We start from the raw sequence: 14,562 nt of genomic DNA, 5'->3' as shown, positions 1-14,562 counted from the left end.
CCGTCTCGGCCTCCCAAAGTGCTGGGATTACAGGCTTGAGCCACCGCGCCCGGCCTCATGTTATTTTATAACCGTCACCACTGTCCATTTCCAGAATGTTCTTGTCTTCTTAAAATGAGGCTCTGTCCACATTACACACTCCCTGCCCGTGCACCTGCCCCAGCCCCTGGCACACCCACCCCACCATCTACTTCTAAACACAGGGTGAGCGAGTGAAGGTGGGCGGGGGCAGGGCAGAGCCGGGTGTGAGCTCAGCGCTCAGCCAGAGAAGCTGCAGTGATGGTGGAGTGTAAATGCTGCCCTGCAGGGGCATCGTTTCTTCTTTTAAAATAAAAGAAGGCGGCCGGGCGCGGTGGCTCAAGCCTGTAATCCCAGCACTTTGGGAGGCCGAGACGGGCGGATCACGAGGTCAGGAGATGGAGACCATCCTGGCTAACACGGTGAAACCCCGTCTCTATTAAGAAATACAAAAAACTAGCCGGGCGAGGTGGCGGGCGCCTGTAGTCCCAGCTACTCGGAAGGCTGAGGCCGGAGAATGGCGTAAACCCGGGAGGCGGAGCTTGCAGTGAGCTGAGATCCGGCCACTGCACTCCAGCCTGGGTGACAGAGCGAGACTCCATCTCAAAAAAAAAAAAAAAAATAAAAGAAGGCGTGCGCCGTGGGTCATGCCTGTAATCCCAGCACTTTGGGAGGCCGAGGCGGGCGGATCCCCTGAGGTCAGGAGTTTGAGATCAGCCTGGCCAACATGGAGAAACCCTGTCTCTCCTAAAAATGCAAAATTAGCCGGGTGTGGTGGGGCAGGTGTCTGTAATCCAGGAGGCCGAGGCAGGAGAATTGCTTGAACCTGGGAGGCGGAGGTTGCGGTGAGCCAAGATCGCACCATTGCACTGCAGCCTCAGTAACAAGGGCGAAACTCTGTCTCAAAAAGAAAAAAAAAGGGAAGAGAAAACAAAAAAAACTGAGGCACAACAACAAGAAGTAGCCCCTATGCGTACCAGCGGGGGTGGGGCCCGCACTGTGCCGGGAGCGGTGACAGTGACCAGTGTCCTGAGAAGGATGGCCCCTTTGTCCTCCGGGCGGCCGAGCACAGTGTGGCCCTGGCCGTCTGTGGGACCCGCACAATGGTTTCCTCTGAGGCTGCAGACGGAGCTCTTGGAGGCCATGGGCTTCTCCAGGCCTCACGGGCAGTGTGTCCAGGCCCAGCTTCCTCGGGTCCTGCCTGAGGCCATAGCAGCCATGGATCCCCCTTTAGGGCAGAACCCCAGAAAGGTGGGAGGTGCGGCCGTCCCGGGCTGGCTCTGTGCAGACTCACCCTTCTCTGCTCCCAGGGCCCCCGTGCTCTTTGCCAAGGGAGGGGAGTGTCCTGCCACTTGCCTGAGCAGCCATTCGAGAGGGGCCCCTGAAGGGGCAAGAGGCTCACTCACCTCCTTGGGCATAAGATGTCACCCGCCTCCCTGGCTCTCCCGTGTCAAGCAAACTCCTGCTGACCTCAGGTTCACATCTTCTGAGTCCACACTGCTCTCATGGCTCAGCAGGAGGCCCCTGCATGGGAACAGAAGTGTGGAGGGTGCTGGAGGGCGGGGCCCCTGTTGGAACGGTGTTTAGTGTGGAGGGTGCTGGAGGGTGATGGTGTTTGGTGTGGAGGGTGCTGGAGGGTGATGGTGTTTGGTGCGGAGGGTGCTGGAGGGTGATGGTGTTCCGTGTGGAGGGTGCTGGAGGGTGGTGGTGTTTGGTGCAGAGGGTGCTGGAGGGTGATGGTGTTTTGTGCAGAGGGTGCTGGAGGGTGATGGTGTTTAGAGGGTGCTGGAGGGTGATGGTGTTTGGTGCAGAGGGTGCTGGAGGGTGATGGTGTTTGGTGCGGAGGGTGCTAGAGGGTGATGGTGTTTAGAGGGTGCTGGAGGGTGATGGTGTTTGGTGCGGAGGGTGCTGGAGGGTGGTGGTGTTTGGTGTGGAGGGTACTGGAGGGTGATGGTGTTTGGTGCGGAGGGTGCTGGAGGGTGATGGTGTTTTGTGCGGAGGGTGCTGGAGGGAGGGCGATGGTGTTTGGTGCAGAGGGTACTGGAGGGTGACGGCGTTCGGTGCAGAATGCCTGCTGACGCTGAGCCAGCAGCGAGTGCCACCCCAGGCGTGCATGTCAGTATGGGGATGCTCCTGGCTGCACAATGTGCTGTGCACCCTGGAGTCCGTCTGCCGCAGCACGGACAGACACTGTGAGACCCATGGGGTGAGCTCCGGATCCCTCTGGGGAAGAGTCCCCTGGGAGTTTGTGGAACCCCCCCCCCCATCTGAGCGATATGAAACTCACCGGGCTGCACACGAGGTGGACACGTTCCTATTTGCAAGTTCTGCCTCCATAAACTGGTTTTTACAAAAACTTAGGCAACGTGGGAGTGTCCACCATAAGGTGGGAGGCCAGACTGTGCCCAGAGGCCATCCCAGGCCCTTCCCCAGCTCCGGGTCCCCTTTGAGAAGCAAGAGGCAGAGGTTCTGGAGGGCGTTCTCTGAGGTCCCCTTGCCCCTAAAATGCTGGAGTTGCTGCCCCCTCCACGTATCCCTGCACGCCCAGGTGGGCGCTCCCTGGCTCCGTGGATGAATGGCTGTCTTCTGATTCCTGGAGGGGATCACTGGGGGGAAGCTGGTGCTTCTTCTGCCCTGTATTCCTGCTCTAGCCACCCTCCAGGAGCTGGGGAGCCTGGCGGGCCAGGTGGAGGTGATCGCCACATCCCCGCCAGGTGGAGTCTGCCTTTGCTCAGTGGTGGTCCCTGTGCCCACGAATGTTCGTGGTTGACCAGTTCTCCCCAGCGCTTGCTTGCACCTAATTGTGGAGTTACACCTGCGTGGCCTTTTCTTTCAGAGAGAAGACTCTGTGCCTCAGTTATTATCCAAATAATGAGTCATTGATTTCAGTAAGAATTGATTCCATGATTCATCGCAATCCATTCTTTCCCGATATGCAACCAGTGGGAACTGCTTTGCCAATGGGAACTATTCTTTAAGCTCATTGACACACAGGGGGGATAAAGCACGTATTGTGTCAATTTATAGTAACTGAATCTGCATAATCACTGCATAATAAACAATCTGCACTATTCTTGCACGGACCCGACTGTGATGGTCAATGCATAGTAGGCGCCCTGTGTGGGGGCGGCGGCCCACGCGGGCTGAAAGGGAATCTTGTCCGGGCTCCTTCCCAGGCGCAGCTCGGCTTCGGTGCCCAGCCATAGGGCACCCATTCAGACTCCAGCCCGAGGAGCTCAGGCCCTGCCCGTAGGGAGGGAGACCCTGGCAGGAGAGGTCTGCACTTGAGGCCGCCCAGCTCCGTCAGGACCCCGTGGTGTGTGCCGATGGAGGGGGGACAGAGGAATGGCCTGGGGTGGAGAGGAAGCAGATGGGGCCCCAGAACAGAGCCCCGTGGGGATCACAGGCTCCTCATGGTGCAGCTAGGGAAACTGAGGCCCAGACAGGCTAAGTGAGAAGCTGATGAATTGAATCAGACACTGCCTGGGAGGCAGGCTGGGCACCGGGTGCTTCCGCCTCTGGTGTGGTTGTCTCATCGGCACTGGCGGCTCGGGGCCTTCCTGCCGTGGGGGTCTGATGCTGTCCCACTGCGGCTCCCAGCACTGCTGGGGTTGGGGTGGGCACTGGGGTCCACAGGCCCATTGCTGGGGAACGCAGGGTTCTGCCCACAAGCAAAAGGATTTGTGCCCCGCCCTGCAGGAACCCCTTTCTGGAGAGAGCTAAGGGGGGCCTTGCTGCCCGGGGTGCAGAGGAGCTTACCCTGCCTGGCCCTTGTGACACTTCTCTCTCTCGCTCCCCAAAGGTGTACGTGAACGGAGAGTGGGTGACCAACATCAGCGAGGGAGGCAGCTTCGGGGAGCTGGCGCTTATCTACGGCACCCCCAGGGCCGCGACCGTGAGAGCCAAGACGGATCTCAAGCTCTGGGGGATCGACCGGGACAGCTACCGCCGCATCCTCATGGTGAGTTGGTGCCTGAGCACAGAGAGGGCCAACACCTACCTCGGCCAGGCGTCCCTGGGAACCCTGGCTCTATTCAAGGTGGGGACGCACCTGGAGAAAAGTCACTTTCCAGCCTCCCTGACAGATCTGGCCTGTGAGAGGAGTGGAAAGGGATGGAGGGATTCTGGAAGCTTCTTAGAAGATAGGCAGGTGGCCGGGGAGGCCCCTTCACTGTCCTCCCCTTTCTCCTTCCCACTGTCTGGACTGTGGTCGTGATGGCTGGCGCTCCAGCTGCCATATTGGGCCAGGAGGTGACTTGGAGTGTGAAACCCACTCGCCATGGTGGCAGAGCAAAGAGGTGTGAGGCGTGGCTGCCTGCTGACACGGTGGCTGCTCACCCCGAGGCTTCCTGTGTGTGGGGACTGACGCTTGGGCTTTTAGCTTTTTTTTTTTTTTTTGTATATGCAGCCAAATGTACTCTGAGCCGTGTACCCTGTACGGTGTGTGCTGTGTGCACACGCGTGTGTATGCCTGTGCTTGCCGTAGGCGGTAGGGGCCTATGGGCCAGTTTAGCTGCCACGGCTGGTGTTTGCAGGGGCTCCTGGAGGTGAGCGCTTGGGGAGCCGGGGGAGGACCCTTTCCAGGGAGAGAACCGTCTACGCCCTCCCTGCACACACGCCACCTGCCAGGCCCTGTTCTGGGTGCAGGTCCGTGGGGATCACAGGCAGGGCACCTGGAGTCTTGTCCTGGTGGAGGTGGCCATGAGCACCCAGCCCCAGAGGACAATGCCTGCGCAGAAGGACCACGCTGAGAAGCAGGTGGAGGCAGACAGAGTGGTGGGCGGGGCTGCTGTTCCGTGGAGGGGCCTCAGAGACCCCCTGATAAGGCGGCATTGAGCAGAGCCTTGGGGCAGGACGCCCGAGTGCCAGAAGCAGCTCAGGACTGCTAGCGTTGAGGGACAGCAGCACAGGCCTGGGCCGGGGCTGCGGAGCTGTGTGGATGAGGAGGCCTTCCCGGATGGGGCAGTGAGGTGTTGTCCAGAGAGGGCGGGGAGGGCTCCAGGCTGGGGACCTGCAGCCTCTGCAGGAATCATGCTGTCAGAGTGCACGGGAGCCATGGTGGGAGCTTGAGAGCAGCAGTGACCAGAGCTGACATGGGCCCAGTTCCCTGGGCCAGCTTGGGGCCATCCAGTGAGGGTAGCCTGTGAGGCCATTTGTCCTGGGAAGCTCTGGGCCTGCCACAGTGGTCTTGGGGTCCCCTGATGGTCTGCAGTACCCTTGTAGTTTGGGGTCCCCTTGTGGTTTGGGGGTCTTCTCATGGTCTAGGGGATCCCCTCATAATTTGGGGTCCCCTCATGGTCTTGGGGTCCCCTCATGGTCTGGGGGAGTCCCCTCATGATCTGGGGGTCCCCTTATGGTTTGGGGTCCCCTTTTCATCTAGGGGGTCTCCTCATGGTCTGGGGGATCCCCTCATAGTTTGGGGTCCCCTCATGGTCTTGGGATCCCCCATGGTCTTGGGGTTCCTTCATAGTTTGGGGGGGTCCCCTTATAGCCTCAGGTCTCGTCCTCAGCTCCTTCTGTCCCATCGCTGGGCAGAGGCCTCCAGGGGCCAGCACCTGTGGTTTGGGCGGCCGCACCCCTCCACTCGGTCCTTACCCAGCCATGACTGCCGGGCTGGGGTCCCCTGAGCTGGTCGGGGGTGACGCAGCAGAACCTGGTGGCAGTGGGCTTATTGCCGAGGCAGCCCCAGACAGCGTCTGCTCCGAGCCCTCTCCTTCCAGGCCTGGGGTCCCGGGGTCCAGCCCGGCCGAGGAGGGGGTGAGCCAGGTGGGTGTTGCTGGGGTCCTCGGCCTCTCCTCCATCCCCTCCCTGGGATGGTTCCCTCCACTCCGTGCCCGAGGCCTGCCTGGGCCGGTGTGATTCCTAAGGAGGGAGCCGCAGTTCCAGGACGCCCAAGGGGAGGCCTGGGGAGAGTCCTGTGGGATGGTTTAGGACAGAGCCCCGTGAGCTGGGAGAGCAAGTGCAGCCCCGGGTTTCCCTGTCAGGAGTGCGGCCTCTGATTGGGGAACGAGGATTTGATGGTCATGGGCCGAGACCATGTCCTGCTGGTGCCGGCCTGTCCCGGCCCACGGCGATGCCGGCTCTTGTGTTTTGTGGATGGCGTGTTTGCACAGTTTTTGGGACCGCTGTTTCATCAGGCTCTGCCCCTCATGAGCTCATCATTCATGCATCTATGGGACATTGCTTGGGTGCCCGCCCTGGGCCTGGGGCTCCCGCACTGCTGGGGATACCTCAGTACACAGAGCAGGTGAGATGCAGCCTCCTCAGAGGAGTCCCACGTTCTCTCTTCTGTCTGAACCCGCTCACTCCTGCTTTTACCGGGAGGCCTCTGTTGCCGCCTGGGAGGGGTCCCCTGAGACCCTCCCTCCGAGAGGGGCTGGAGTGGTTTTGGGGCAGGAAGAGGGCACAGCGGTTCCCGTCTCCTCTGGGCGCACCTGGCCCGGTGTTGCATAAGCCGTTTCCTCGCCATCCTTGACGCCCTGTCGCTCCCGGCTGTGGGATTTTTGTGGTTGGAACCTTATATTCAGGGAAGTTCCCAAACCGCGGAGGGAGCTGGCGCTTCCTCTGTTTTAATTTTGGGTCCTGTGAGCTAAGAATAGCTGGCCGCGCAGGGCCGGTTTGGACGGGAGCACTTGCAGGATGGTGTCTGTTTCTGTCTCGGCCCGGAGCTCCTCACACTGCTCCTGTTTCTGCCTTAGCCCCGAGCTGGGACATGGGGGGATGCGGGGGACGTGGGAGACCTGGTCTGGTGTCTCCAGGAAGCGGATCACTGCCCGAAATGTGAACTCTGACTCCAGTTTAGGATCCCAGAGTGTCTGATCTGGGAGGCTGCTCCCTCCACTGCTTCCCGTTTTATCCGAGGAAGGATGGGGTTGACCCCACCTCTAGGCTCCCAGGCAGGAGCCCAGCCTGGAGCCAGCACTCCCCAGACTTGCTTTTTCTTTCTTGCTTTTTTGCTTTTTAATTGTTTTGAAACAGGGTCTCACTCTGTCACCCAGGATGGAGTACAGTGGTGCAATCTTGGCTCACTGTAACCTCCGCCTCCCCGGCTCAAGCCATCCTCCCTCCTTAGCCTCCCGAGTAGCTGGGACTACAGGCGTGTGCTACCACGCCCAACTAATCTAAAAAAATTGTTTTTTTGTAGAGACCGGGTCTCACTATGCCATCGAGGCTGGTCTCGAACTCCTGGACTCAAGTGATCCTCCCGCCTCAGCCTCCCACAGTGCTGGGACTATAGGTGTGAGCCACTGTGCCTGGCCTGGTTTTTCTTTCTTGTAAGCTTTGGGGTCGTCTGTTCACCCTGATCCTTACCCAGGACCCCAGCGTTTGGAAGCAGTGGATGTAGAATTCTGAGGTGGAGGCTGTGCTGGGGTATCCAGAACCCACCTGCCTGGGCAGCCCAAGACCCCCTTGGAACCTGAGTCTGGGGCGGAGGTTGGACCCTCCCTGCCCCTCAGCCCCCGCTGACCGGTATCCAGAGTGACCCCGCACAGCCAGTGGGGCCAGGAGAGTACGGGGCTTCTCCGTTTCTCAGCACAGGCAGTTTGTCACTTGTAGCCTTGAGGATGCTGCTAAGGTCACGGAGGGTCCCCGAGCCTTGACCCGGGCTTGGTGCCCTACAGTGTCCATGTGAGGCCATGGCAGCCCGGGAGGGCCTGTGTGCACCCTCACTCAGGGGCAGGACGGCGGGCTCAGGAGCTCTGAGGCAGATGTGACGTGCTGAGGGTCCCACAGTGTGCACGTGGGGGACCCTGATCCATGGGGGGACCAGAGCCGGGATCTGCCTGGCATGTCCACCTCACGAGGCCCAGGCAGGAGGGAGAGTGGGCGCTGTTCACAGCTTGAGACCCCCACTCTGCCTGCCTGGGCCTCTTCCTCTTCTCACTGGCCCTGGGGTCTGCCATGCTGGGTTCCACATCGGTGCCTTCAGACTGAAGTTGCTGCCCCCACAGCCGTGCGTGGGAGCCGGGACTGGCTTTCTGGTGGGCTTCACCTCACGGCTTTGGGGGTGTGTGGCTGTGGCGTGACTCTGCTCCTCCCAGCTTTGAAGTGCGAGGGGATAAGGCCATGATGCAGCCATCTGGGGCCATTGTGGGGACAGCCAGGCATCACCAGCCATGTCACCCCACTGTCAGTGCGTCTGCAGGCTGCAGAAGGGGCCAGTCACGAGTGGCTGCTGTATGTATTTTTATTTTCCATTTTTTTTCTGTTAATAGAGGTGAAGTCTCGATATGTTGCCCAAGCTGGTCTCTCACGAGCTCAGGCGATCCTCCTGCCTTGGCCTCCCAGAGTGCTGGGATTACAGGTCTGAGCCGCTGCACCTGGCAGCCGCTATCAATGCTCCAGTTTTCCAGGCTTTCTGTGTGAAGGTGCTGGAGAGATCCCCAGGCCCCTGGAGGGCTGTTGTCCACCCTGCTGCCACCCAGGCCACAGCTCTGACACCTCCAGCTCCTGGGGTGTGGAGGGGACAGGGACATTTTTGGAGACAGCGGGGGGAGGGGGGTTGGGGGGCGACTGGGGCCTCCCTTCCACCTCTGCTTCTGAAGTTTGGTCGGACTCCTCGTTACAGAGCTGTGGGAGCCGAGGCCAAGCAGGTGCTGGCGAGACGGGGCAGAACTGAGACTGCGACCCAGGCCCTGTGCCCCCGGGCTGACTCCTGGGAAGTGGGTGGGATCGGTGTTAGGAAGCCACTTCCAGGCCCCCCGCCCTCCCTGTGCTGTGGGCTTGAGGAAGCCTCGCACCTGGAAATGGGGGTCACCTGCCTCCTCCCACACAAAGCCCCCCTTGGGGATGCCAGCAGACACACTCCTGAGCCCTCATGTGGGGGTCCCAGTGCCCACCAGCCTGCTCAGAGGTCAGCTCCCAGCCCCGCCTCACTGACCGTCTCAGCCACAGAAGGAACATGATCCCAAAAGGGGCAGCCTTTGGGGCCGGGCCCTCCCCCCGGGGCCCCTGGCAGCCTTCAGCTGTCTCCCCACTGCGAGAGATGGATGGGCGCACGCGGCTTTAATGTCTGAGGTTCCCTGGGCAAAACACGCTTTGCATTCCTCCGGCTGGGCGTAATTGCTGGGCAGTCAGTGTGAATTATAAATTATTTTTCAAAAGAAGTGCTTTTTTCATGGCTGGCGGAAATCTAAAATGGCCTGGGCTGGGTCATTGCGCCTGCCGCTGCCCCGGGCGTCCGGCCCGCTCTCCGCTCTCTGGGGCAGACACGCGGCACTTTTTCTGCTGCCGACAGGCCTGGGCTTGGCGTTTCCGAAAAGACCGTTGTCACTGAGGAAGCCCCGTTTGTTCAGGCACCCGCAGTGGGCGGAGAAGTGCTGTCTACTCTGTCTCGGTCTTGGGCCAAGTTCCTGAGGTTTTCTCGGACCTCCTGGGCTGTGGACTTTTGCCACAAAGAGGGGACCTTGGGGAGGGCTTTGGCGGAAGATAGGACACCCCCAGGCCTCTGAAATCAGGGCTCGCAGCCATTTTAGTGCTGCTCTGACCTGGAGCTGATGGAGAAACTGAGACCCGGGTATGGGGAGGGCCTGGGTTCATACCTGTACTTCCTGCATCTGCGTCTGCTGTGACTTGCAAGGCCTGGGGCTGTTTTCTCCCCAAGTGCCGGCCTCTTGGGGCCCCGCCCCCACCTTGCTGGTCTCTTGGTCCCCTGGACTGGGCACGCCAGGGCCACACATTGGAGTGGCGAGGTCAGTGTCGCCGGGCCGGGTTTCCGGTGGCTGCATGGGCAGCTGTGCCAACCAGGCCCGCAGCCATGGTCAGCTCTGCGCTCTGAGCCGCGGCTCTTCTCCTCTCCTGCACATGCCTTGGACGACAGAGTCCCACCGTGCTGTGCTGATGTGTGTGTATTTCAGGACAGAGTCCCCTTCTGGCTCCACACCCTTTACCGGGCCGGGGGTGCTCAGGGCCGTGGGAGCCGCGCTCCTCTCAGAGTGTCCCAGAGGGTGCGGGGCTGCACAGCAGAGTGCCAGAGCCACCTCTGTCTTCTGGTCTCCAGGCACCGGGGGAGGCAGGACCCGGGGACCCAGGTCGCTGACATTTCCGGTTCTCTCTGCGTGATGCCGGGCCCCTTCTCCCTGCAGCAGATTCTGTCTGAAAGCAGCCCCGTGCCATGGAACACGTCCAGAGCTGCCCCAGCTGCCCGACCCTTACAGGGCCGTGGGCTTGGTATTGGCAGCATGAAAGCAACACCCGGGGCCGCACCGTCCCGGCTCCTCTCTCTGTCCCGGGCAGCCTGGGCACATTACATGCGCTGAGCTGCACTTCTCCAGTCTCGTGTGAGGATGGAGAATGATGGTGTGTGGTGCCGTGCACACAGTAGGTGCTCTGTGGATGCCACTTCTGTTCTTCCAGAGCAGACAAAGTGCTGAGTGTGTGAGTGGAGGTTCAAGGTGACCTTGCTGTCTCCAGGACGGTGTGGAGCCTGGCCGTGCGAGCATCGATTCTGGAACAAGGTTGTCCCATTTCAGTTCTTGGCCTCACCGCTTGGCAGCCCAGGGGGCACAGGCAGGCCACACCGGCCCTGAGCCTCTGTTTCTTCCCTGGAGTGGAGATGATAGTAGGCCCAGCTGAAGGTGTGGATCTCGGGAGGTGCCTGTTCGCTGGGAAACATTCAGTGTAGTGAGCCATGCTTATCATCATCACCTTCTGGGAGGAGGAGGAATCTTGGCAGTGGTGGAGGCTGCTGAGGACTAGGGCTGGGTCAGCAGCTGTTTGCACGGGTGTCTAACCTCATTTCTGAGCTCAGGGACCTGACATCCCCCTGCAAGTCAATGGGAGGCAGACAAGGGCCAAGGTGGATGTGGCACCAGTGGAGCAGTGGTGAGGAATTTGGGGGGACAGAGAAGGAGCCCAAGCCAGAGACGCAGGGAACAGCTGCTCATTTCAACCACTCTTGTCACGGGGAAACCGAAGACCAGACAGGACAAGACTAGTCCAAGGGTATGAAGGGTATGGGGAGTCATGGGCAGGCTGGGGTCGGAATTGCAATGTCCTGACTTTCCCCATCAGCACACTTTCATGTACCCAGTAAGAACCACTACCACCATCATCATTGCCACCATCACCACCGTCAGCACCATCATCACCACCATCACTATCACCCCTGCCATCACTGTCATCATTGCCAGCATCACTACCATTATCACCACCATCATCACCACCATTATCACCATCACCATCACCATCACTATCACCATCACCATCATCACCACCACTATCACCATCATCACCATCACTATCACCATCACGATCATCACCACCATTATCACCATCACCATCATCACCATCACTATCACCATCATCACCATCACTATCACCATCACCATCATCACCGCCACTATCACCCCTGCCGTCACTATCATCATTGCCAACATCACTACCATTATCACCACCATCATCACCACCATTATCACCATCACCACCACCATCACCACTGTCACTATCCTCACCAACATCACCATCATTGCTACCGTTATCACCATCACCATCCTCACTACCACCATCATTATCACCATTATCATCACCACCATCACCATCCTCACCACCATCACCATCATCACTACCATTATCACCATCACCATCCTCACTACCACTATCATTATCACCATCGCTGTCACCATGATCACCACCGTTATCACCATCACCATTACTGTTATCACCATCCTCACCATCACCATCCTCACCATCACTATTCTCATCACCACCATTCTCACCACCGTGAATATCACCTTCACCACCATCACCATCCTCACCACCATCACCATCATCACTACCATTATCACCATCACCATCCTCACTACCACTATCATTATCACCATCGCTGTCACCATGATCACCACCGTTATCACCATCACCATTACTGTTATCACCATCCTCACCATCACCATCCTCACCATCACTATTCTCATCACCACCATTCTCACCACCGTGAATATCACCTTCACCACCATCACCATCCTCACCACCATCACCATCATCACTACCATTATCACCATCACCATCCTCACTACCACTATCATTATCACCATCGCTGTCACCATGATCACCACCGTTATCACCATCACCATTACTGTTATCACCATCCTCACCATCACCATCCTCACCATCACTATTCTCATCACCACCATTCTCACCACCGTGAATATCACCTTCACCACCATCACCATCCTCACCACCATCACCATCATCACTACCATTATCACCATCACCATCCTCACTACCACCATTATCATTATCATCATCAACATCCTCAATACCATCACCATTATCACCATCAGTATCATCATAACCACCGTCACCATCATTATCACCACCATCAGCACCATCACCGTCACTGTCACCACCATCATCACCACTGTTACCATCACTGTCCATCACTACTGCTGTCCTCATCACCATCACCATCATCACCATCACCACCACCATCGTCGTCACCACTGTGGCTGTCCTCACCACCATCACCACCATAACCATTAGCAGCAACATAACATTTGTTGAGACTCAGTTCTCATCATGACCCAGCAAGGCAGGGATTTTTATGGTCTCATTTCACCAGGGCACAGTGATGCAGGTGACACATTCAGACCTGAACTTGTCCACGATGAGTGAACTTCCCACGGTGTCCTCCATGCTGAGGCTCTGGAAAGCAGGGGAGGGTGGGTGTCCTTAGGGTCCTCATCCCCATCATGGAAGTTGGGCTCAAGCCACACCTTTGCTGGGCTCAGTCATCTGATCTGTGAGTGGGAAGGTTGGCGCAGCTCCACGAGTCTGTTTCTGGACATTGACGGAGGCTTGGGAGTGAGTGGGGAGGGCCACGCCACCGGAAATGGCCTGTGCCCATGGGAAAGGTCAGCCTCGCCGCCAGGGTCCAGAATAAGCAACTGGAAAAAACCTGGCCTGAGCCCCACACAAGTCACCGCTGTGCCTCGGGGACTTGTGTACCATTCCTCCCCCATTTCACTGGAGCTTGCATTTTTGTCATAGTTTTCCAGGGACAGGCATTTAGCATCACGTGCCTTTCCTCCAGCCCTTCCCCCTTGAGCTGTTTTCCTTCCGCAGCAATCCGTCTCCCTTCCTTCATTCTCTGCTCCGCTCCTGCAGGGCCTCCTGCCCCAGTAGCTGGAGTCCCGCTCCATCCTAGCCAGGAGGGCTGCACAGGAGGGCTGCGGGCTGCCTCCCCTATGCTCACTGTGTCCCCAGGGCTGCTCTTCCTCACCCCCAACTGTGGAAGGGGCTCTGTGGTGGCCCCTCATTTTCCCATGTGATGGAGCCACTTTTGGTGTGCCCAAGGGGTCCCATTTTAAGGGAGACACAAGCAAGTTTGCATCTGGCTGTGGGTGGCATCAAGAGAAGGGAGAGGGGGCCGTGGGTAGGCGCAGGCCCTGGAGACGGGGCTAGGGCAGACCCCCACTTCACCACGGCAGTGGGTAACTTCAGACGCACTCCTCCGAAGCACTCACCTCCGCGTTCTCCTCCTCCTTGGCCCTCTGAGTTGTGACAATGTGATGGGCACAGCCCTGAGCACAGCCCCTGCCCCTGTCCAGGGCGCTCGGTAAACACCAAGTGGTGTTTGATTGCAATTTCTGTTCCTGTGAGTGATTGGAGTGGATGGGAAGATGCTTTGAACAGCACCCCTCAGGAGAAGAAAGTTTGGGGAGACTGACAGGCATTTGGGGGGCTCTTCTGAGTGTCAGGGGTCTTGCTTCTCATGTCCGGCCCATCTCTCTTTCCTGACATCTCCTTCCTACGTACGTTGTTTAGGAGGTGGGATAAATGACCCTCGTTCACCATTGTCCCCAGGCATTGTGGCAGCTTGGAGGGTCCCTGGCAGCTGCCTGCAGGGTTCAGAAGAGTTTATAGTTTTCTATCCTAACCTAGGTTTCCTAGCCTATCCTAACCCTTAGGATTAAATTTTGCTGGATGTATTAGTTAGCTGTGGCTGCGTAACAAATTCCCTGGATGTATCAGTTAGCTGTGGCTGCGTAACAAATTCCCCTCAAACTTAGTGACCTCTGTCAACAATGTTACATTTGTTCCATTTCCCATGGGTCATGGAGGAAGCAGCTGCACGGCTCTGGCCTGGAACCCTCCTCGGGCTGTGGGGATCAGAAGGTTTTATGGGGCAGAGGAGATGTCTGTGGCGGCTTCCCCCCACAGGGCTGGAGGGTGGCTGGAAGGCGCTGCTCCTCCTCTGAGCTTCTCTGCAGCCGAGTGATCCCGGAGAGAGCAGGGCAGGAGCCACAGTATCTTTTACAACCTGGCTTTGCAAATCTCAGACTCATTTCCTTAGCATTCTCTAGTTGCCTCCATCAGCCCTATTCATCATGGTGCAGACCACACAGGGGTGTGGACACCCGGAGGCGAGTGAGGATCATTGGGGGCCGGCTGCTGCCGTGCCAGGCGTAACAGAAATACTCAAAATAACAGTGTCTTAAACCACAACGGCTGTTTCTCACGCTCTGGAAGGAGTCCGTCTAGGGCGGGTGCGTTGTTCTGTGGGGCCCGGGGAACCAGCTTTCTCTTACTGATGCTCCTCAGGGG

At 58.4% G+C, this 14,562-nt stretch overlaps 1 protein-coding gene across 6 annotated transcripts in view; it reads left to right on the top strand.

Annotated features, from left to right (window-relative positions):
• Positions 1 to 14,562, top strand: part of PRKAR1B (protein kinase cAMP-dependent type I regulatory subunit beta) — a 184,964-nt gene that overhangs the window by 131,271 nt on the left and 39,131 nt on the right. For all 6 annotated transcript variants that reach the window (XM_045389832.3, XM_045389833.3, XM_045389831.2 and 3 more), the window contains exon 7: positions 3,821 to 3,979. In XM_045389832.3, coding sequence (XP_045245767.2) covers positions 3,821 to 3,979 — 159 coding nt within the window. The remainder of the gene's footprint in view (positions 1 to 3,820; positions 3,980 to 14,562) is intronic.

The sequence above is a fragment of the Macaca fascicularis genome, chromosome 3, assembly GCF_037993035.2.
Source record: "Macaca fascicularis isolate 582-1 chromosome 3, T2T-MFA8v1.1".
NCBI classification, from domain to species: domain Eukaryota; kingdom Metazoa; phylum Chordata; class Mammalia; order Primates; family Cercopithecidae; genus Macaca; species Macaca fascicularis.
Note: the sequence above shows the minus strand (reverse complement) of the source record. Positions and strands in the feature narration are given on the sequence as shown.